The 23,104-nt window shown below is 46.1% G+C and overlaps 1 protein-coding gene and 1 pseudogene across 3 annotated transcripts; one reads left to right on the top strand and one right to left on the bottom strand.

The window, feature by feature from the left end:
• The first annotated feature begins 4,108 nt into the window (after window positions 1-4,108).
• Window positions 4,109-22,519, top strand: EPB42 (erythrocyte membrane protein band 4.2). 3 transcript variants are annotated; one of them, XM_040620515.1, is made up of 13 exons: window positions 4,110-4,287; window positions 5,448-5,633; window positions 6,472-6,705; window positions 9,684-9,802; window positions 11,186-11,290; window positions 12,157-12,334; window positions 12,731-12,869; window positions 13,146-13,249; window positions 14,035-14,277; window positions 16,507-16,806; window positions 19,590-19,756; window positions 20,859-20,992; window positions 22,309-22,519. In XM_040620515.1, the coding sequence occupies exons 1-13, from the start codon at window positions 4,167-4,169 to the stop codon at window positions 22,469-22,471; spliced, it is 2,193 nt and encodes a 730-aa protein (XP_040476449.1). In that variant the 5' UTR covers window positions 4,110-4,166; the 3' UTR covers window positions 22,472-22,519. The 3 variants fall into 3 exon arrangements, with proteins under 3 accessions (XP_040476450.1, XP_040476449.1, XP_040476448.1); XM_040620514.1 differs by having other exon boundaries at window positions 4,113-4,287; window positions 19,584-19,756; XM_040620516.1 differs by lacking the exon at window positions 20,859-20,992 and having other exon boundaries at window positions 4,109-4,287; window positions 19,584-19,756.
• LOC121100204 lies at window positions 9,809-10,409 on the bottom strand (annotated as a pseudogene).
• Window positions 22,520-23,104: the final 585 nt, after the last annotated feature.

Here is a 23,104-nt window from a genome sequence, read left to right as displayed (position 1 = left end):
AAAAAAAACACAAAAAAACAGGTTAAGATGGTAAGTTTTATGGTTTGTGTTTTCTACCACAAATTTTTTTCTATGCTGTTCCAACATCTGTAACTTTATTAGATAGATAATAATGATAACAATAGCATCCATAATAATGTCAGCAGGAATAAAAATCTCCATTGATTGCCTAAAAACAAACAAACAAGCAAAACTGGGTTTCAGTCTTTGTAAGTGTTGGTCTATTTCCTATTACCTTTACTCCCTGGGGAATAGTCCTTCAGGGGTCCCAATTGAAAAAAGGAGGTATTTATTGGAGTCCTTCATGCCTGGTGGCCATGGAACTCCAATTTTTATCCTCCAGTCCAAGTAAAAATCTCCATTGATTGCCTAAAAACAAACAAACAAGCAAAACTGGGTTTCAGTCTTTGTAAGTGTTGGTCTATTTCCTATTACCTTTACTCCCTGGGGAATAGTCCTTCAGGGGTCCCAATTGAAAAAAGGAGGTATTTATTGGAGTCCTTCATGCCTGGTGGCCATGGAACTCCAATTTTTATCCTCCAGTCCTGTGAGATTGTCAGAAGATCTGCTCAGATTCTCAGGCTGTCATCTGCCAATTGTGAATCAGCAAATGTCTTGAAGTGAAAGGTGGCATGCTGTCAGGCTCACCTCTCTCTGCTTCTCTTCTCCCTGAGATCTTGATGCCTCAAGTCTGTGCTGTCTTGATGCCTTCAGGCAGAACTTTGAAATATTTTATTCCGCTTTTATGGTTACTGTCAATAGGGGTGATAGGATCAAGCTAGTCTACTCTATGTAGAAGAAGAAATCCTTGAGAGGTTTTTTTTTTAACATTTTAACATTTTTTAACATTTTTAACATTTTATTTATTTATTTGAGAGAGAGAGAGCACAAGAGGAGGGGAGGGGCAGAAGGAGAGGGAGAGGCAGACTCCCCCTGAGCAAGGATCATGACCTGAGTCAGAAGCACTTAGAACTGAGTCACCCAGGTGCCCCCTCCCCCCAGTCAGCCTTTTCTGTCCCTTGCAAGTTTTTGTTATTTTTCAATAATAACAACAATATATTTTCATGGTATAAAGATACTAAAGGATATACAGGAAAAAAAAAAAAAGCCATACACCCAAGCACTGAATTTCCCTACACAGAAGCAATAACTTTCCAAAAATACTCTATGCAAACACAAGCAAATTCATATATATTCTTCCCCCACACCCTTTATACAGAGGTAGCATACGGTTCACACTGCTCTGCACCTTGCTTATTCCATTTAATGATGTAGTTTGGAGATTGCTCCATATCAGCTAATGTAGAGCTACTTCATTCTTTTTCACATTTGCAGTTTTCTATTGAATGCATGTCCCATAATATGTCCATCTAACACCTTATTTATGAACGTTTATGTAGTTTCTGATATTTTGCTATTGTAACTACCAGTACAATGGATACTTGTATAAATTTCATTTTACATGTTTGATTATTTGCATTGGAATATCTAGAAGTGAAATTGCTGAGTCAAAAGTATAGGCATTTAAGGTTTGGGTAAATATTACTTCATTTCCCTTAGAAAGCTATACCAATTTAGGGGCACCTGGTGGCTCAGTTGGTTAAGTGTCTGCCTTTGGCTCAGGTCATGATCCCAGGGTCCTGGGATAGAGCCCCGAATCCTCGAGCTCCCTGCTCAGCAGGGAGTCTGCTTCTCCCTCTCTCTCTGCCCCTCCGCCCACTCATGCTCTCTCTCTCTCTCTCTCTCTCAAATAAATAAATAAAATCTTTAAAAAGGGTGGGGGGACTGGATGTCTCAGTCAGTTAAGCTCCATCCCAGGACTGAGCCCTGCATCAGGCTCCCTGCTCAGTGGGGAGTCTTCTTCTCCTTCTCCCTCTGCCCCTCCCCACTGCTTGTGCTTGCTCTTTCTCTCTTTCTCTCAAATAAATAAATAAAATCTTTTAAAAAAATAAAATAAGAAAAAGAAAGAAAGCTATGCCAACTTACATTCCTACCAGTACTATAAGAGAGTAACTCTTTCCCCACACCATCACTAATTCAGAAAGTTGACAAATTACTCTATCTTTGCCAATCTGATAGGTCAAAGAAAGAATATCCCAGGGTACTTTTCTTCTGCATTTCTATTAAATGAGGCTGGACATGTTTTCATGTATTTAAGAGACACTTGGATTTTCTTTTCTGTCATATTCTTCACCCATTTTTCTATTGATTTGTTGTTCTTTATTTATTGATTTGCAGATGCCATTTACATTAAGGAAAGTAAAAATTTGTGTTACAAGTTCCAAACATTTCTCCCAATTTGTCGTATATCTTGTAACTTTATGGATTTTTCCAAGTAAAAAAATTTTAAGGAATAAAAATTATCTATTTTTTCTTTATGGCTTCTGGGGTCTACTATTTTAAAAGGCCTCACCCAGGCTGACTTAATAATAAGTCTATTATCTTTTTTTCTAGTACTTTTAGGATTTAATTTTTTACATTTAGAGTTTTGACCCATCTGGAATTCATTTGGGTGTATGGTGAAACGTAGGAAACAACTTTACTTTGCAAGCTAGTTGTCCCCCACCCAATTACTAGTGATTTCTTATCTTCCCCACTGATTCAAAGTGCCACATTTAGCCCATACTAATGCATACATTTTGGTCAATGTGCTTTTTCAAGTGCAGTGATGTCATACTATGTTTTAATATCTAGGAAGCCTGGTTATACTACATAAGAACTTAGAAATGTAGCATGATGAGGCCTACTAGATAGTAAAACACATTTTAGACGTTTTCATCTAAAACATCTTTATATCTTCTTAGATCTTTTTAGATTATATCTTATATCTTTTAGAAATTTCCTTTTTAACCTTAGAATCAGTTTTTCTAGTTTCAGAGGAAAAAAACTTGTCAGCATTTTTATTGGGAATGCACTAAACTTAAGAATAGCATTCTAAATTATTTTTTACAATCACTTTTTAGTTGATTCATGGTTTCCAGGTAAAAATCACATCATCTTCAAGTAATGAAAATTTTACCTCTTCATTTCTCATGAAGGATCATTTTTTTGGGGAGTAAGAAGGCAGCAGCTTCATTTCTTTCTTTCTTTCTTTTTTTTTTTTTTTAACATAATAAGATTCTTCAAATGGCAATGGTTCAAAGTTAGAGGGGAGGGGGGTGGGGGTGGGGGGAGGGGCTAGCCCGGTGATGGGTATTAAGGAGGACACATATTGCATGGAACACTGGGTGTTATATGCAAACAATGAATCATGGAGCACTACATCAAAAACTAATGATATACTGTATGGTGATTAACATACCATAATAAAAAAAATTAAAAAATAAGTGTAAAAATGTAAACAGGAGAAAAATCATCTTCCTACCCCATTCTCCAGCTCTCCTCCCCACAGGCACCCAATGTTCTTTGTAGTGTCTTTTATATCTTTCTATAGATATCCCATATGCATGCAGGCCAGCACAGATGCCCCTGAGAGTGCTCCCATTCGCACAGTCTTAGAAGCCCCAGCAAAACCTGGGCTTTAGAAAACCAAAGAGGGCCAAAGACGTCCTTTCCTGTGTCTTGTCTCCTCAGTGACTAAATAAGTAGAAATAGAAAAGACAAAGGCTCTGAGTCCCAAGATAGTTCTTAACTTTCTCTGGAACACTGTCCCAGACCCAGTGGGCTTAGAAGAGCTGGGTCTCTGACTTCTACTTTTAGGACATTTTTTTCTCACCAACAAATTCTACCTCCTTATCTGCTTCACACAGATGAATCCCAGACACACAGGTTCTCTCTTTCTATTACCAAAACAGCCACAAACATCTAGCAACTTGAAGCCCTGATATGTTTAGGGCCTGAGATTTGGAGTTGAATGTGGGCCTCCTGTTTATGGAGCCATGTCTTCCAAAGTCTTCCAGTATTGTCCAGGTAACATCTCTGAGGGTCTCTTGAGACCACTGAAGTGACAGACTTAGAAGTTTCCTCTCAGCTTCTCTAGCTGACAGATCTTCCCCCATTCCAGCCCCTACTTCAGCCTGGCACAAGAGATAAAATGAAAAAGGGTAACTCCCACCAGCAGCTGGCCCAAGAGATACCAATGGGGAGGGAGCAAGAGAAAAGAAACCTGTGGGGGACCTCACAGAAGGAGTGGAAGGAAACTCTACTATTTACAGATTCTTAAGCCAATGAAAGTACCTCTATCATTTTCTCTCAGGACAGATTCAGAAAGGCAGCACAGAGCAACAGTTCAAGACAGGCATTTTTTGTGGTCGAGCGGGGAAGTGTGGCCTGCAGCCATGGGACAGGGTGAGCCAAGCCATTTCTCCATGGGGCTTACTTGACTATCAGTAGCTCCTCCATCATAACATGTTTTCATTAAGAGAAGTAGGATGGTGGTGGAGGTGATGATGGTGTGGCTATGGGGGGGGTGGTAGTAGGTGCTGCTGGTGGTGGATGTGATGGTTGGTGGGGCTATGTTGGGGGGTGGTAGTGGGTGCTGTGGTGGTGGTAGCAGTGGTATGGCTATGGATGGCAATACGGTAGGCTGTTGGTGGTAAATTGATGGTCATAGTTGTGACGATGATGATGACAGTTAACAAGGATTTATGGCATCAAAACATGATCATTCTCACTGGGTTGTGATACATACAGGAGATAACCCTGGGAAAGCATGAGGGTGCCATAGCCTCAAAGCTAAGTGGGAGAGAAGGGGAGGTAAAAGTCAGGGAATCCAAATATAAGGGGCAGAGGCCAACATCAAGCAAGAAAATAGACAGAACCAGAGGATGCAGAAAGCTCAGGGGCTTCTGCATAAGTCTGTTAGTATATTTATAAGACTCATTGTAAAATGAGAACTGCCAGATAAGACTATCATAATACTCTCAGGCCCCCTCCTTGGAGAGTTTTTCTGGGCTGCATGGTGCCGTGGGTTTGGTGAGCCTTTAGGTGAAAGAGCCAAATATGATCTCAGGTGAGCTGGTTCTACTCTCTGGGCCTCAATCTTCCCATCTATAAAATAGGAGAATTGGCTCAGTGATTTCAAAACCAGCTCTAAAAACTATCTGACTGTGTTTGAAGAAGAAAGGAGTAGGGGTGAGCAAAATTCCAGGTTTTATTCATTGTTCTGGATAGGCACCAGAAAAGAAGGTCAACAATGAGGGCAAGCATTGCTCTTATTAATAATAGTAATAGTCTCATTTAATGGGACTTCCTATGCATCTGACACTGTGCTAAGTGTATTAATACATTAACTCATTTAATTTCCCCAACCCTGCAGGGAAGGATGATTATTCTAAGGAAGAGGAAACTGAGGCTCAGAGTGGTTAAGTTACTTGCTTTAGGTTACTTGCTAGTATGTAAGTTGAGCCAAGGATTTGAACATCAGTTCAACTCTGACTCTAGGGCCTCTGTTTTTACTTGAGTTGTCACATTTACCTCCTCTCCATGACTTCCCTTTTCCATAATAGCCCTGGGGATCAAGAACTGTGACTTCCAGGCAGCAAAAAACAATGAGGAGCACCATACGAAGGCCATCAGCTCCCGGCACCTCATTGTGAGGAGAGGGCAGCCCTTCACCATCATCCTGCACTTCCAGGCTCCAGTCTATGCATTTACATCCACCCTGAAGAAGGTAGCCCTCATTGCACAAACTGGTGAGTGGGGCAGGCCTAGACCCCTTTGGTGGCAGGACAGAGCGGGAGGGGGGTGTGCTTCTTTCTCCAGCACCTCCTCAGGGAACAAAGGGGCATATGGCCCCCACTGCACCTGAACCTCAAGAAGTCCTATCCACCTGGGAGGGCTGTGGTGAGGATGAGATAACATGCCTAAAAAATAGTGTTTATTGGGGCGCCTGGGTGGCTCAGTTGGCTAAGCAGCCAACTCTTGATTTTGGCTCAGGTCATGATCTCGGGTCCTGGGATAGAGGCCCTGTGTGTGGCTCTGCACTCAAGGGGGAGTCTGCTTGAGGATTCTCTCGCCCCCTCCACCCCTCCCCCTGCTGTCTAAAATAGGTAAAATAAATCTTTTTCAAAATAGCATTTATTATGTTTCAGAAGTTGCTGAGCATCATTGTCACTAAGGGGTTCCTTTTGGTTAGAAATATATCAGTTTTATAGAAAAGCCTGAATGGATCTAATCTAGGTTTAAGATAACATTTAATTGCTACTATTTATTGAGTTTGTACTATGTTATCAGATATTGGGCCAAGGGCTTCACATGCAGTATCTCATTAAAACCTCACATCTGCCCTACCAAGAAGGCATACCACTACGCCCATTTTATACACTGTGGACCTTTTCTAGATGTAGGTCCACGAGCCCTGAGAACTTGTGCTCTCCCATCACCCTTTATTGCCTCCCATTACTGGATGGGCTGCTTCCATCCTCACTGAAAACCAATTTTCACCTGTTCCAACTTTGTGATACTTGATTTTATTACTCTGAGTTGTGAACAAAAGGTCCAAATAACCAATTCATCTCTGTCTAACTGCAGGAGAGCACCCATCCAAGGCCAACAAGACCCAAGCCATATTCCCAATTTCCCGTTTGGGGGATCAGAAGTGGTGGAATGCAGCAGTGGAAGACAGAGAAGACCAGTCCTGGACCATCTCTGTAACCGCACCCACAGACGCCATTATTGGCCGCTACTCGCTCCTGCTGCAGGTCTTGGGCAAGAAGCAACTCCTCCTAGGCCAGTTCACACTGCTTTTTAACCCTTGGGCTCGAGGTGAGTTTGGACCTGAACCAGCCTGGGCTGCACAGGGACTTATGGTACAGGAGCTGGGGCACAGCTCTGGCAGGAAGTGAGTGCCTCAGGCCCCAGGGGCAGCTCCCTCTAATGAAAGCAGTAGCACACAGTTACTGTGGTACCTGCTCCCTGGATGAATGGCCTCTCAGACCCGGGGTCTGTGCTGGTGTCACCCTTGGCAGAAGCAGCCTGCGGGCCCCCCCGAAAGCAAAGGCTTATCTCACAACCAAACCCTGGTTCCGGGTCAGGCTATTTGGTCACAGGAGCTGGGACTCACTGAGATGACCCTGGGAGAGCTACTCCTTATTGTGACAGCACAGGGGCTGAGAACTGGAAAGTGGTTCAGGAATGGATGCAACCTGAGGGACGGGCTTCTGTTTCTCCCCTGGGCTCCCATAGTCTGTGTCCAGGGTGAATACAGGTTTCGTGGGACCTGAGATTTATTTATATAATTGGGGGGACCCTCTTTAAGAAAAAGAATACAAAATTTTGAGTTGCTTAGCCCTAAAGTGTTCTGTGCAAGTGAAGGGCCCAAAGCTTCAGCTTCATCAGCTCCATAATAAATCTGCCCTGTTTGATTGTCTCTGCTTCTCTCCACTTGTATGTTCTGTTCTTACTACCAGCTGCTGGGTCCTCTCCACATTGACCTGTCTAAATATTTGACTAGAGTGGCAAATTAAACAGCTAGTGGCCTGTAGCTCAGCAGACAAAGGGTGGGCTTTCCTGAGATCAGGTGACCTCCTGCAGCCCAACCAGTGGCCAACTCTGGCAAAGCTCAGCCTTGGCTGTCGGGGCTATTTCATCTAAAAAAGATCATCAGACGTGGTTGACATGCCCCAAACACAAAGAGGGCATCTCCTCTTCCTTTCCTTTCTGAAGGTTGAGTCCGTCTTTCCTTTTTAAATCTGCCACCCCCCACCTTAATCCTTGGGGCTCCCTGAAGCATTGCTTGGGGGAATGGAAAACAATTTCGACCAGCTTTCCCTCCGACCCAGACTGCTACAAGTGCAGAACCTTTGTCTTTCAGGAGTTTCACTGCCAGCCTGAAGGGGCCCTCCTTATAAGGCAGGGCTGGGAGACTAAAGGAAACATAGGGAAGCAGAAGAAATCTTTCTGGGTTCTTCCAACCAGTTCCTAACTCCCTTTCTATGTGGCATCTGAAACCCAGTGAACTCCCTCTCTCCACTTTTCTTGCACGGTGTGGGGTCCTCCAATCCCCCCTCCTTCAGATAGCCCTGCCTATTGTGGGTTCAGGCTCTGATTTCCTGATCCAAGGGGATGAGCAGGTAGAGCAATAGATGGGAACAAGTGTCCATTCAGGTGTAGCTGCCCCATGTGGGTAAATGTGGTGTCAGGGCCCCTTCAGCTGGGGGAGGACCCATGGCTCTTGACATATTTCCCTCCAAAGTTGAGGCTCTAGTGTACCTGCCTCGCTGACTCGAGCCCACATCCAGAGCTAGGCCCTCATGGCCAGAGCAAAAACACAGCTAAGACAGTTCTGAGACCATGCTCAGTTCAGTGGGAGCTCTTAGTCTTGACTCCATGCCAGGTTTCTTGCCTCTGTGCTTGGTTTGACCTGCCTGGGGAAGGCCTCCATGTGAGTCCATATGGAGACTTCTGGGTTGGCAGGGGTGAGTTATTGGCTCTGCTTATCTGAGAGGTGATTAAGAGATTTTCAGATTATTGGGGACTCAGTCCATCTTAGCATACTTGGAGGTGGGACTCTCCTGGACTCAAAAGGAAATTTTACATCCTATAATGAAAGTCCTAGTCATAAGCAGAGAACTTCATAAAAGGGGGCCACACCCCGGGGAGGGGGAAGGCAGGGTGATGCTACCTGTGCTCTGATAAGGTATCTCCCAGAGCCCTGCAGAGCCTGGGGCCCCGCACCTCAGTTTGAAGTGATTTCATAGAGAGTACTCAAGATGGAGGGGCAGGAGTCAAGGGCTCCTTGGGCACATGGTTCTGTGATTTCAGGCCTCAGGTTCTTCAGGGCTTCCCGATTTTTAACATCCTATCCTTCTGTTGTTTTGAGTACCCTCATCCCAGCAGATGCCTAGACGGATAATCTGGAAAGCCTTTTCTCTTATTAGTCCCCAGGAACCAGCCTCCCCTCCCCCACCCAGTAACACGTGCAGAGACACTTGGCAAACAGAGCAGGTCTCCCCGCCACTCCTGGCTTCCAAGAGTGTCCTCCTTAAAGCCCACCATCCTCCTCATGAACCCCAGCCCGACACCTTGAGGAAGGCAGCAGGAGAGGCAGGAGAGACTGTGGGAGTCTTAGACCCACTTGGATGCCCCCAGGGCTTCCACTGGCTTCTACTTCACCCAGCTCCACCGTTCCCTCTGACCCTGTCTTACTGGGTGCTCCTCTTCCTTTCTGCTCACCCCTGTCAACCTACGTTTGATTGGTTTTTTTTCTGAAACACTATTTTTAAATTTTTTTAACATTTTATTTTTAAGTAATCTCTACACCCAACATGGGGCTCAAATTTATAATCCCAAGATCAAGAGTTGCATGCTCTACTGATTGAGCCAGCCAAGCACCCCTGAAATGCTATTTTTTTAAAAAAATTGAACTTGTGACATATAACAGGCCCACTGGGAAGTTCCCTGGACTGTTGCCAAATTCTCTTGCCAAAAGCACTCTGGCTGCCCATGTCTTCCGGGAACAAGTAAGCTTTTTAAGGTTGGCTTGTTCCTGTCTGTCTGGCTGACCATGAAAGCCACCTTGGCTGACCCAGGAACTCGACCCCTGTTCCCACTCTGCACCAGAGAAGAGTCTGCGTCCCAGTGGGGTCAGTGAAAAAAGGGAATTCCTCCCCATTCTTCATCCTGCCCAGAGCTAAAGGGAAGGCTGGCAACCAAACCTGACCTGGGCAGGGAGGGCAGAGGCCTAGCTGTGGAGGGCAGGTCTAGCACCCCACAGGCCCTCATCCCTGCCGGCTTTTCACCAGAGGATGCTGTGTTCCTGAGGAAGGAGTCTCAACGCAGGGAGTACGTGTTGAACCAGAATGGCCTCATCTACCTGGGTACGGCTAACTGCTTCCATGAAGAGCCCTGGGACTTTGGCCAGGTATGGGGACCCCTGGGGAAGGACAGGGGACAGTGACTGCCCTATAACCTTCAGTGTTCAGGCCAGACAGGGCTGGCAGGTCCCAAAGCCTATAGGTTATGAGGCCATTTCTATTCTTTTTTTTTTTTTTAAGGATTCATGCCATAAGTTTATTTACAGACATACTGAGTATGTTGAATTCAAAAGTTTGATCCATTTTTCAAAGAGACTGCGCCTCTCAAAATGCTCCCTTTCACATCTGCTTAATGGATTAATTAAAACACCCTTATTTCTTAAGCAGTTAGTGTGTTACTACCAAATAAGGTGAAGCAAATCCAGATCCAAAGTACGTAGTCATCATAATTAGTAACTGCCACTTGTTTTCCACTGAAATCGGCAAATTCCTCCCTGGGCCCTCCTCACCGTGGCTCCTACAGACCACAGAGGTTGTGAACCAGCAGATGCTCTGTCCCGACACAGTGCTGTTGCAAGTTCTGCGAAACGTGCAGACACCCAAGATGGAAGAAATGGTGGCAGCACACCGAATCTTCCTTTTTAACAACCTTGTTCCCTGGTGTGTCAGTGAGGCTTCTTTTGGCAATTTCCGCCACGTGGTGCCTCTCCTTCCTCAGGGCCACGTCAGACCATCCTCCACAGCTTCCAGAGTTATCTTCCTAAAGGCCACAGCAAATCAAACCTCTGTTAAATCCCCACTGTCCACAAGATAAAAACTAAATGCCCTGGCTTGACCCTGAAGGCCCTTCAGAGCCAAGCCACTGCTTTCCTTTCCTCAAGAGCCACCCCATGCTCCAGCTTCTGGCCATCCCCTGAACAAACAGGCTGAATATGCCTGGAATACCTTCCCTCCTTTATCACCCCAGAAAATTCCTACCCATCTTTTAAGACTGTCACAATGTTTTCCCCAACCCCCAAATGTAAGAGTGACTCTCCCCACTAGGCCCCCTGCTCTGGGTTGGCATCTCTCCTAGAGCCCTGGCCATGTTGCTGAGATCTGTAGTCTAAGTGCCTACATGTCCCTCTCTGCTCCTAAACTGCGGGTTCCTCAAGAGCAGGAGCTGCCTTGGTCTCCTCCCCATGTGTGTCGGTGCTGGCAGGAGCAGTAGGAGCACACGAAATGGGAAACAAGAGAAATACAGCTCTGGTCCTCAAGGGCTCACGCCCTGTCGGGAAAGTCAGACAACATAACAGGCAAAGGATGGGACTGCATGGACACAGGGAGCAGGGGGCACGGTGGGAGGGAAGGAAAAGCCAGAACTTCCACGGGAGACAAGAAGGCAAGGCAGGAAGGAGAGGAACCTGAGTCTGGGAGAAATCTGAGGCGATGGTGGGGGATGAGTACCCAACCTGGAGGCCCTTCATCACAGTCCTGTGTGGTCCTTACAGTTTGAGAGCAGTGTCATCGACCTCAGCCTGGGCTTACTGAGCATGGACAAGCAGGTGGAGGAGTGGGGCAACCCCGAGCATGTGGCCCACATTTTGGGCACCTTGGTGAGTTGAGGTGGGGAGGGAGAGGAGCCCTCTGCCAGAGCTGCCTACATTTACTGCCCTGGAAATCTTCAAGTCACAAATGGTCCCTTCCTCCCAGGATGTGGGGGTCAGTTCCTGGACAAAGTCTGAGTGAGGAGGGAGGACAGTAGCATCCACAAGGGAGAGAAAAGCAAAGGGAAGTATCATCCCTTGGGACACAAGCCAGGAGGACTAAAACTGGCCTGGATTTCCTCAGAGCACTCCTCCCTCTTTTGCCTCCTTCCACCAGCCCAACCTGCAGGCTTAGGTCCACGGGAGGGAGGGGTGGAGTCTATCTTGCCCAGTGTTTGCTGCTCAACTGGTCGATTGTTTTCATTTCTAAATTATTCCTAAGAATATACAGACCATGAAGGTATTTGGTACTTCCTTCTGTCCCTGAATGTCCTTTCAGAGGAATCATAAGCTCCCCATTTCTGCTTGTGCCTCTGGACTCCCCTCTGAAGAGGTGAAGAAGGACAGGGTCAACCTGTGAGGAGGAAGAATAAGGGGATAAGTGGGCCTTGAGGCCCCAAGTGCAAATGCCCTCAAAGGAATCAGGGCCAGGGAAGTGAAGGAGCAGTGAAACCAGCCCCCAGTGAGAGGCAGCTCTCTTGCTCCTCTTATGATGTGGACTTCGTTTGCCAATGTGGTCTACAAACCCCTGGCTTCCAGAGGACTAGATAAAAAGGAGAATTCCCCGGGGCCTCCCTCCTAGAGATTATAATCCAGTGGGTAGGGTGAAGCCCAGGAATATCCAGATGATTCTGATACAGGTGGCCTAAGCCTCCATACTACCCCACACTACCTGTCCTGGGCCCCAGATAACATCCGCACATTTCCGCAAACAGCTGCATGCTCTCAAGAAGAAGAGCGTCCTGCCCACCCCACAGACTGCCGCCGCCCAGGAAGGGGGCCTGCTGAACAAGCGCCGGGGCAGTGTACCCATCCTGCGGCAGTGGATCACAGGCCAAGGGCGGCCGGTGTATGAGAGTCAGGCCTGGGTATTTGCCGCAGTTGCCTGCACAGGTACAGAGCCGGCTTGCCTGATGCACCCACGGGTCACCTTGGCTACTGTACAGCGTGTCTGCCCTGCCTTTTGGGTTGCCGCATGGCTTTCTTCCTGAAACTTTCTCTGCCCTTGCCCCAGGAGAGCAAGCCCTGGTGCTCTGTTGTATATTCTGTAAGCCTGGCCCTGCTGTATGCTCTGCCTGCTGCGTAAATATTTTGCACCTCATTTCTCGGCATCTATGCATCCTCTGCCTGTGCATCAGTCCCCCCCCGCCGGATGCCCGTGCCCCTCCTCTTTCCACAGTGTCAGGTGGCATTTAAGATCGTGCCTGCCCAGAGGAGACACTAAAATCACTAGCTATACATACCCAAGGCTCTCTGGCAGCCCCTGACTCTCTGGCCCCTTCCACACAGTGCTGCGATGCCTGGGAATCCCTGCCCGCGTCATTACCACATTCGCCTCAGCCCAGGGAACCGGTGGACGCTTGTCTGTAGACGAATACTACAATGAGGAGGGCCTTCAGAACGGGGAAGGCCAAAGAGGCAGAATCTGGTGAGAAGCCCAGAGAGGATGAGGTCCCAGACATGGAAGGCTCCAAATCCACATGGTATAGCCTCATGGCAACCCCCTAGCACTGAAAGGAGGCCCTCAAGACTTTTGTAGGCAGGATGCTGATGGTCAATCGTGGCATGCACCCCCCCTCTCTGGGAGTGCTGCAGCCACTTTTACAGTGTCCTCCCATCCCCATGGTAATAATGACTCTGCCATGTCTAGTCCTCTTCAGGACTACTTTTTTCCCCATTTGAATTACTCCTTTGGTACCTTCAGGATCTTCCAGACTTCCACGGAGTGCTGGATGACCCGGCCTGCTTTGCCCCCAGGTTATGACGGATGGCAGACTCTGTACCCACGTGTTCCCACTGGAGGTGGAGGTAAAGGCTGCGGGTAGGCCCAGTACCATCCTGGGCTGCACAAAGCTATATAAGCAAGGAGTCCCTCGAAAACAGGAGAAGCAGGAGGTTCAAAGGGGGTCTGCATCTTCTAAAACAGGAGAAGGGGAAGGAATGATAGTGACCAGCAGAATGCTCACCTGAAGCCAACAGGCTTAAGGGAACAAAGGTGTTAGCCATCTAGGCCTAAGGCCATGGGGAGACTTGCCCTACCTCAGAGCAATGGGCGAGGGAGCAGAGTCTCAATGAAGGGTAAAAGGTCTTAAGTTAGCTGATGGATGTGCTGGGTTGGGGGCTTGTGGGGTGGGATTTCTGAGGTTCTGGATGTGGATAAAGAGGGTAACAAGATAGGCTCAAGCTCGGAGAAGAAATCTTCAGGAGCCATAAAAGGATTGCTCTTCCTTTCTCAGCAGCCAAACAGTAATAGAGGCTGGCACACAGTAAGTGCTCAATAAAGGTGACCCATTCCTATCATACCTACAGTAGAGCTGGCTAAGGAACTCCGGTGTACTACGTTCCTCTGAGGTTCTATTGTCCAGTTTCTAACAGGGCTCCTACCACAGGCCATGACCAAAAAGCATTGTCCCAAATAACTGTGAATTTCACCACTGCAATGCCCTTTTGGAAACTGCCTAGTGCCCAACCTCTGATCCTGATCTTGGGGGAGGGAAAATTGGGTATAGGTTGGAGACTGAGGTTATGCAGCTCTGACTCAAAGTGAGGTCTTGGCACGGTTCCTCTTGCTCACTGACCTTTTTCTCCCTCAGTCCTGGGGTCCTGTGATCTGGTCCCTGTCAAAGCAGTCAAGGAGGGGACCCTAAGCCTGACCCCTGGAGTATCAGAACTTTTTGCCACAGTAAATGCCTCATGTGTGGTCTGGAAGTGTCGTGAGGATGGCGCACTGGAGCTGACCAACTCCAACACTAAGTATGTTGGCAACAACATTAGCACCAAGGGTGTGGGCAGCAACCGCTGTGAGGACATCACTCAGAACTACAAGTATCCTGAAGGTATTGGGCAAGGGAGGGCCCCAGGCTTCTCAGCACCTGAAATGCCAACAGAGGGGAAGGGATGGGCCAGAAAGACGCAGGCCAGAGAGAGTCACACTGTTCTCCCCATCATATAAAATATGGTTTTTTAACCCCATTTGATACTATCAACATTTTGGGCCAGATAACTCTCCATCGTGGGGGGTTGTGCCTCATAGAATGTTTAGCAGCATTCCCACACTGCATCCACTAGATGCCAACACCTTACTCTGGGTGTTTCTAAATGTCCCCTGGGGGGAAAAAGTGCCCCCAGTTGAAAACCACTACTATAAAACAACACACTTAATACCAAGCCCAGCTGTCAGAAGATGTTTTCCCTCTCTCTTTCTTACCCTCTCCTCCAGCACCCCAAATCTGTTCCTTCCTCCATACTGATTAATGGCACCACCGTCACCTATTTGTCCAAACAAGAAAGCACCCTCCTCAACTCTCCCTCCTTCACTGTCCCACATTACTCTCACATCTGCTTCCTCTTCTCCTTCCTCACTGCTTATAGAAAATTCAGGGCCTCAACATCTCGTCTGTAGCATTGTAATAGCCTCCCAACTGGACCCCCTGGGCCCAGTTTCTCCATTATCATTCCCTTTCCAAATTAGTTTCCAGAGGGAGCTTTCTAAGACACAAAATAATGTTACTCCCCTGCTCTAGAATATTCCACAGCCCCCACTGCCCTTGGAATAAATCAACTCCTTCACTTAGGAAGACATGAGTCCCCACAGACTTGTCCTTAGAGTCAGTAGGACTTGTCCAAAAGCTTGCTCTCCCACCATTCAAGGGGCAAATGCGTAACACGTGAAGAACTAGAATGACCTGGAAAAGACATGCCATACCTGTAGTGGATCTGCCCAACACAGACCTTTTTTTAAAGTTTTTATTTAAATTCCAGTTAGTTAGCATACAGTGTAATACTAGTTTCAGGTGTACAATATGATTCGACACTTCCGTACATCACCCAGTGCTCATCGTGACAAGTGCACTCCTTAATCCCCATCACCTATTTCACCCATCTCCCCCACCTACCTTCCCCCTGGTAACCATCAGTTTGTTCTCTGTAGTGAAGAGTCTGTTTCTTGATTTGTCTCTCCCTCTTTTTTCCGCCTTTGCTCATTTGTTTTTTTCTTAAATCCCACGTATGAGTGAAGTCATATGGTATTTTTCTTTCTCTGACTTATTTCACTTAGCATAATACACTCTAGCTCCATCCATATCATTGCAAATTGCAAGATTTTATTCTTTTTTATGGCTGAATAATATTCCATTGTGTGTCCATTCTTATTCATTCATCAACTGATGGACACTTGGGCTGCTTCCATAATATGACTAGTTGCAGAAAATGCTGCTATAAACATCGGGGAACATGTATCCCTTTGAATTACTATTTTTGTATTCTTTGGGTAAATACCTACTAGTGCAATTGCTGGATTGCAGGGTAGTTCTATTTTTTTAACTTTTCGAGGAACCTCCGTACTGTTTTCCAGAGTGGCTGCACCCATTTGCCTTTCCACCAACAGGGCAAGAGGGTTCCCCTTTCTCCACATCCTCACCAAAACCTGTTGTTTCTTGTGTTGTTGAGTTTAGCCATTCCGACAGGTGTGAGGTGATACCTCATTAAAGTTTTGATTTGCATTTCCCTGATGATGAGTGATGTTAAGCATCTTTTCATGTGCCTGTTGGCCATCTGTATGCTTTCTTTGGAAAAATGTCTATTCATGTCTTCTGCCCATTTTTTAATTGGATTTTTCATTTTGGGGATGTTAAGTTTTATAAGTTCTTTATTTTGGATACTATCCTTTACCAGACATGTCATTTGCACATATCATCTCCCATTCCGTAGGTTGCCTTTTAGTTTTGTTCTTTGTTTTCTTTGCTGTGCAGAAGCTTTCTATTTTGATGTAGTCTCAATAGTTCATTTTTGCTTTTCTCTTGCCTCAGGAGACATATGTGGAAAGAAGTTGTTATGGCCGATGTCGAAGAAGTTATTGCCTGTTTCTAGGATTTTTTATGGTTTCAGATCTCACATTAGGACAGACTCTTTCTTTTTTAAGCTAAATGTGGCCTTAGAGGGCTGGAGAGCTCGTGTGCCTTTGGCATTTGAGTAGCAGTGGGTAAATGAATCTTAATCTTGGACTTTCATTGGAAGGGTCTATACTCTCTGGATAAGAGGCCTGCTTTATTTCCTCCATTCTTCAGGATCTCTTCAAGAAAAAGAGGTGCTGGAGAAAGTCCAGGAAGAAAGAATGCGACATGAAAAAGACAGTGGCATCCATCCTCCCAGTCTCAAGACTACTGAGCCTCTGTACATGTTCTTGAAAGCACCCAGCTCCCTAAACCTCGGAGGGAATGCCCAGTTCTCAGTGAGCCTGGCTAACCCCAGTGACCAGAAGAAGGCAGTGCAGCTGGCATTTGGGTTGCAGGCAATATACTACAATGGCATCCTTGCTGCTGAGCTCTGGAAGAAGAAGCTGTCCCTTATGCTTGATGCCAACAAGGGTAATTCTATGGTCCCCCAGGTATCCCCAAGCCCCAGCTCCCACCCTGAGAGGCAGCAGCCATGGGGCACCCCTGAAGGTCTGAAGAGGTGGCTTCTAGGCCCTGGTGTGCCCTCTGTTTCTCTGCCATTCAACACATATCTACTCAGCTTCACACAGACCAAAGCCCCCACAATTCCAATTGCAGTGAGATAGTAAACAGACAATGGTAGCAGTTAAAGAAGTGTTTGATAAGGTCAACAGAGTACAATGGCAGGGAAGCATCTCACCCAGGTTAGAGCAGGCTGTTTCCAGGTAAAGCAGACTGCACTGGGCCTGAAAGGATGAGCAGGAAGGGTAGAGACAGGCAGAAAAGTGAGTCACGAATATTCAAGGCAGAAGGAACAACATGTGCACGGGTTCTTCCTCCTCCCGCAAAGTCCTACTTAATTGGTCTGGGATGGGGTCCAGACATTGGTACTTTTTAAAAGCTCCCTATGTTATCCTAGGGTTGAAAGTCCCTGGACTAGAGCAGCTGTTCTCAAACTTTGCTGCCTATCAGAATCACCTGGGGAAGTTTGATGCTCAGCCTGCATCTGAGACCAATTAAATCAGAAACTGCATGGTTGGACCCAAACATCAAAAACTGTTTAAATTCATTGAGTGATTCCCATATGCAGATAAGAGAGAATCAGTGGACTGGAGCTTGTCTACATTATTGCAACAGCCTCCTAACCAGCTCCCCTGCCTCCACTCTCCCCACCATGCTCCCTTTCTGAGGGGGGCAGAGGCTGGATCACGCAGGGGCTTGTATATCATGCCAAGAAGTTTGAGTTTTGTTCTTTGGGTAGTGGGAAGATGGGGAAAATTTGAACTAGAGGGGCCAATGTGATCAGAAATCCATTTGAAAGAAAATAACTTTTGTACCAATGGAATGGAGAGGTCATATTGGAATAATGACTCCCAACCTTGGCTACTGAATCACCAGGGAACTTTAAAAATACTGCTGCCTGGGCCTCACTGCCAGAGTCTGATATAAGTGATCTGGTGTGTAGCCTGGCAATGGGACTGTTTTATAAAGCTCTCTCCATGATTCTAATGTGCATCTAATGTTGAGAACCACTGGATCAGAGGTTGGAAGGTTTTATAATAATCAAGTCACGGCATGAAGGACAAATTAGACTAGCAGCACTTCAAATGAAGATGTATTACGGAGGTAGGATAGATTGGACTTGTGAATATGTGTTGGGGGTGAGAGGGTTGCTTCCTGTTTGGATGAGCCTCTAGAATAGGGAGAATGAGGAAGAGCAAGTATGGGGAGAAGAATGATGAGTTCTGTTTGTGGCATGTTGGGTTTGAAAGTCCATAAGACATCCAAACAGAGATGGCCAGGAGGCAGCTGGAAACCTAAACCTGAAATTCAAAATAAAGGCCTGGGTTGGAGACCAGCAGGATAAGGGGGCTGCCAAGAGTCAGGGCATTGATGAGCTCCTGGGGGTGGAAGAATGGTTGTGAGAAGAGAAGAGAAGAGAAGAGAAAAGAGAAGAGAAGAGAAGAGAAGAGAAGAGAAGAGAAGAGAAGAGAAGAGGGTGAAAGGGAACCCAGGCAGCACCAGCATGTAGGGGGCAGGCAGGAAAGAGAGCAGGGAATAAGGGAAACAGAGAAGTCAAAGAGAGGAAGGAGCACCCAGCAGGGGCAGCAGAGCGGCCATGAGACGTCAAGGCTGAAAAGGAGACACTGAGGGAGTGGTCTTACTGAGAAGTGACGGCAAAGGCCAGCTTCCTGGGGGCTAAACTGATGGAGAGTCGAGGAAGCAAGACCTAGTATACAGTCTTTCCTGGAAGAACAGACAGAAAAAGGCTGAGTGGCAGTCAGCCAGGGACACTGGGTAGAGGGAGGGTGGGTTTTTTTGTTTGTTTATTTAACAATAAACAATAAAGCATGCTTACATGCTGAGGAAAACTATCAACAGAGAGGGAAAGATGGAAGCCTCAGAAAAGATGGGTTATAACTGATGGTTATTGGGGGACATGAGAGACAACTAGAATAACTGTAGCTTACTTTTGGTAAACACAGTGTTAAGCATTCCATATGCATTATCTGATCTATTCTTACAACAACCTTCTGAGGCAGCAGCTGTTGTTATCCCCGCTTTAAAGATGAGGAGATCAAGACACAGAGAGGTTACATATTTTGCCCAAAAGTTACACAGCACAGTGGTGGGGTCAAGATGGGGCACAGACTTAAAAAGTGGAGGGTTTACTTGGGGAGGGAGGACATCTCATCTTCCTGGGGGTGGTGGGAGCAGGGGTAGATGACTATGTCTCCAGGCTGGGACTGGGAACATGAGCTTGAGAAGATTCCTAGACAATGAAAGATTACATTTTCTCTGCAAAAGGGAAACAGAAGAAGCAGAGAATAAGAGGAACTAAGTAAGCATATATTCAGCAATGACTGTGTGGCAGGGTCTGAGATAAGCACTCAGTAACTCATTTAACACAAGCAACCCACCAGGTAGGTGTTATTATCAGACAAGGAAGCTGAGGCCAGAGAGCTTAACTTGTTCTAGTCTGCAGGGGTCTTCCACAATCCCACTGAGGTGGTCTCTCAAGAGCACTGGAGGAGGCAGTGATGGTGGTAGGGGGTGGGGTCTTGACTGAGTTCAAGTTTGAAACTGCTGTGAGAAATGAGCCATCTTTCTGGCTTCAGTGAGGTACTCACTCCTTCACATTGTGTGTAATACTGCCTGTTTCCAGAGCACATACACTCATGATTTGCATTGACTCGGCTTGTGCTAAGTTCCAGGTGAGGAAATCCCCGAAGAGCTGTCCTTCTTCCATTTTGAGCAAAGCCCACCAGAGAACAGCTTCCTCAGACTCACCGTCATGGCCACGGCAACGCACTCTGAGCCCAGCCTTAGCTGCTTTGCTCAGGAAGACATCACCATTTGTAGACCACACCTTACCATTGAGGTAGGCACCAGTCTTTCCCCAGATCACTGTAGTTTGCTCCTGTTTCAGAAGGAATCAGAGCCCCTCAAGCTTCAGGGCAAACAACTGTGCTGTAAGATTACTAGAAAACGCTAGGTTGGGAGCTCCTTCTCTTGAAAGAGATGGTTTCTTACATATGCTATTAAGGTTTACATCTTCCAACTTCTTTTTCTGGTTACATAAAGATCTTAAAAATCAGGTTCTCCCCAGCTGCTGCCTCCATATTTGGGTAGTACTAGCCTACCTTTATTTAGCCCTTTATACATATGGCAATGTATTTTTACCTTCTTTCTTCAATACAAAATCCTTGTGAGGTGGAACTATTCCCATTAGTCGGGTGAGGAAATAGTTCTAGAGATTACCATGCCCATGATCATGAAAATGGGTGTTTTAGAGGCTTATGGCTCTTGATCTAGTCCTCTTTCCACATGTCTACCCTGACCAAAATGAATGCGACCTGCTCCCAGCCCTCAATGAGGTTATATTATAGTTAAGTAAAGGAGACACAGTGTAAGTGCTTCAATAGAGGTACAAAGTCACTATGACATAAGTGAAATAAGGGGATTAATTTCAGCTGGTGGGTTTGAGGAAGACTCAATAGAAGGAGGAGGCATTTATGTTGAGCCTTGAAAAATAAGTAAGCTTTAGTGCAGAAGTTGGGGAAGGCCATTGCAGGCAGAAGACTGACCAGAGAGGCCCAAAAGAAGGGAGTCTGAGGGGGGTAATGAGATGTCATTTAGTCGAGGGAAGAACAGGTGAGGCTGGAGAAGGGGATTGGGGTCAGACCATGAAGGGCTCTGAATGCCAACCAAAGCTGAATTCTGAAGAGAATGGGAACCCCTCCAAGGTTTCTAAGTGGAGGAGAGGCACCACCAGAGATGGCGATGGACGAATCAAGGCAAGGGTAAGTGTAAATGCAGGAAGACCAGAGAGAAGGGTAAAGAAGTCAGGTGTGGAGTTTGAGTCCGGATGGCAGAGACAGGAGAGTAACTGTGGAGAGTACAGGGAGGGTGCCTAGGAGGGGAAGCAGTAACTGTAGCCCTGTGCTCTTGGCATCCGCTCCAGGTTTTGCCTCTTCCCACAGATGCCAGAGACAGCAGAGCAATATCAACTTCTTAAGGCTTCAGTCAGCCTCTATAACTTCCTACATGCTCCCATGAAGGACTGTGTGATCTCCCTCTTTGGAAAGGGGCTCATTTACAGAGAGAGGAGGTACAGGTAAGAGACCACAAGCTTCTCGGGGCACCTGGCTGGCTCAGTCAGTTAAGCATCTGCCTTCGGTTCAGGTCATGATCTCAGGATCCTGGGATCGAGCCCCGCGTCCGGGCTCCATGCTCAATGGGGAGCCTACTTCTCCCTCAACCTCTGTCCCCCCACCCCCAGCCCCACTTGTGCTCTCTCTCAATAAATAAAATCTATTTAAAAAAGAGAGAGAGAGAGAAACTACAAGCTTCTCATCTCACTGAAACATCTCAACTGGTCAGAAAGGCAGGGACCCAAGATTACTGAGATTTGTCTGCAAAATGACTGCAGAAGTCCACACTCCGTCCAGTAGTACAGGAGTTTCTACCATTTCTCCACTTTTCTCCACTCTTGGCAATACTCAGCTTTCTTTTTTTCCATTCTAATAGAAATAAGGTAATATCTCATTATTGTTTTGATTTGCAACTCTTCAAATGTTTATTAGTCTTTTCTGTTTCCTCCTCTGGAAAAGATTTGCTTTTATCTCTGCCCACTTTTCTTTTGGTGCTCCTGCCTTTCCTCCTTGTTGATTTGTAGGAGTTCCCTGTATGAGTCCTTTGTTGGTTTCAGATGTTCCAAGTATCTTCCTTCATTATCTCTTCTCTCACTGTGTCCACCACTTCCTTTGTTGAAAACACAGTATACAGTTTAGAGTTCACGGTGCCTACTCCTGAAATCCCTGGTAGTTGTCTGGTTATCGAACCAATGCCTCAGCCTTATGAAACTCAATGAATCACTCTTGCCAGTAATTTGAGAGGAGGGACTGCCAACATTTAACTACACTTTCGTGGTATCCCAGATCAACTGTGGGGGGAAGCTCCTCAAAGGAAATCTGTGCTACTCCTGTTGTCACTGTAAGAAGGTCCACAGGCCAGTCAGGAGGTTGCTGATAGGACACCAAACACCACCTGTTAACATACTGACCTCTTCTGTAAATGTCCACTGTACCCTCGCAGCACTTAGCAATGTGAGCGGTCCAAAACCACAGCCTTCCCAAACTTACCCAGTACTATTACCAAGAGGGGGACCAGACTGAAGTCACAGGTGATAAAAGAAATAACAGATGCAGCTTGAAGCCCTTAGAATAGGATATTTCTCTTCTTAACCAAGCAATCGTTTGCCATCGGGAGGCTCCTGTCTTCTATCTCCTTAACACCTCCTCTGTTTCAACAGTAAGGTACTCAAATGTTTATTTCTTCACAGTTTACCTCTTCAAGCAGGGAAGGATCAGAATCACTGAGACTAGCAAAGCAATGGGACAGAACTACCACCTGCCTTTTCTTTTATTTCAGATTAGCTTCTGTGTGGCCCGGAAACATCTTGTACACCGAATTCCAGTTCACACCAACACAGGTGGGGCTCCAGAGGCTCACTGTGGAAATGGACTGCGACATGTTCCAGAATGTAACCAACTACAGAGATGTCACTGTGACAGCCACTGAACTGCACGCATAAATTTCCATTAAGTACCCCATAATTAAAGTCTGATGTTGATAACATGAACTTAGCCCACTAGAGAAATATGAAAACTATTACGTATATAGAAAACAGGCCCTAGGAGAAAAAAAATGAAAGGGCTCCTTTTGTACAAAGTTATCTTTTTTTTTTTTTTTTTTTTGGTTTACAATACTTTGTTGCTTTGGCCTTCTCTCAGTTTGATTTTAGTTCCTTCTCTTTATGACTCTTATTATAAGTATAAAATGGTACTTGATAAAAGTAAATTAAAACTCATCTGATGTAAGGAATTTCAACCCAAGTACACACTAATTGCTCAAAAGAATGACTAATGTGGCTGACTAGAACTAAAAAGACCATGGGGACATCAGAAAGGCAGATGGGATAAGTTACCCCCATGCAAGGAAAAGGACTGGCATTAGACATCGTGGAGACCTGCAGCACATGCATAAGTCCCAAGTCAGGTCACCAGAATACACATCATACAGGTTTACCTTGCTTTCCAATAGGTGATCTTCTGCACCAATGCAAAAATATAATTAAATGGTGATGGTCGTGCAAAAGGCTTAACTGAAAAGGCCCTTAAGACTATATAAACTCTCTTATACATTTGCAAATTTTTGGTGTACAAAA

The sequence above is a fragment of the Ursus maritimus genome, unplaced genomic scaffold (genome assembly GCF_017311325.1).
Source record: "Ursus maritimus isolate PB19 unplaced genomic scaffold, ASM1731132v1 scaffold_35, whole genome shotgun sequence".
In the NCBI taxonomy this organism is placed as follows: Eukaryota; Metazoa; Chordata; class Mammalia; order Carnivora; family Ursidae; genus Ursus; species Ursus maritimus.
The sequence above is the reverse complement of the archived record's forward strand: the minus strand, read 5'-3'. Positions and strand labels throughout refer to the sequence as shown.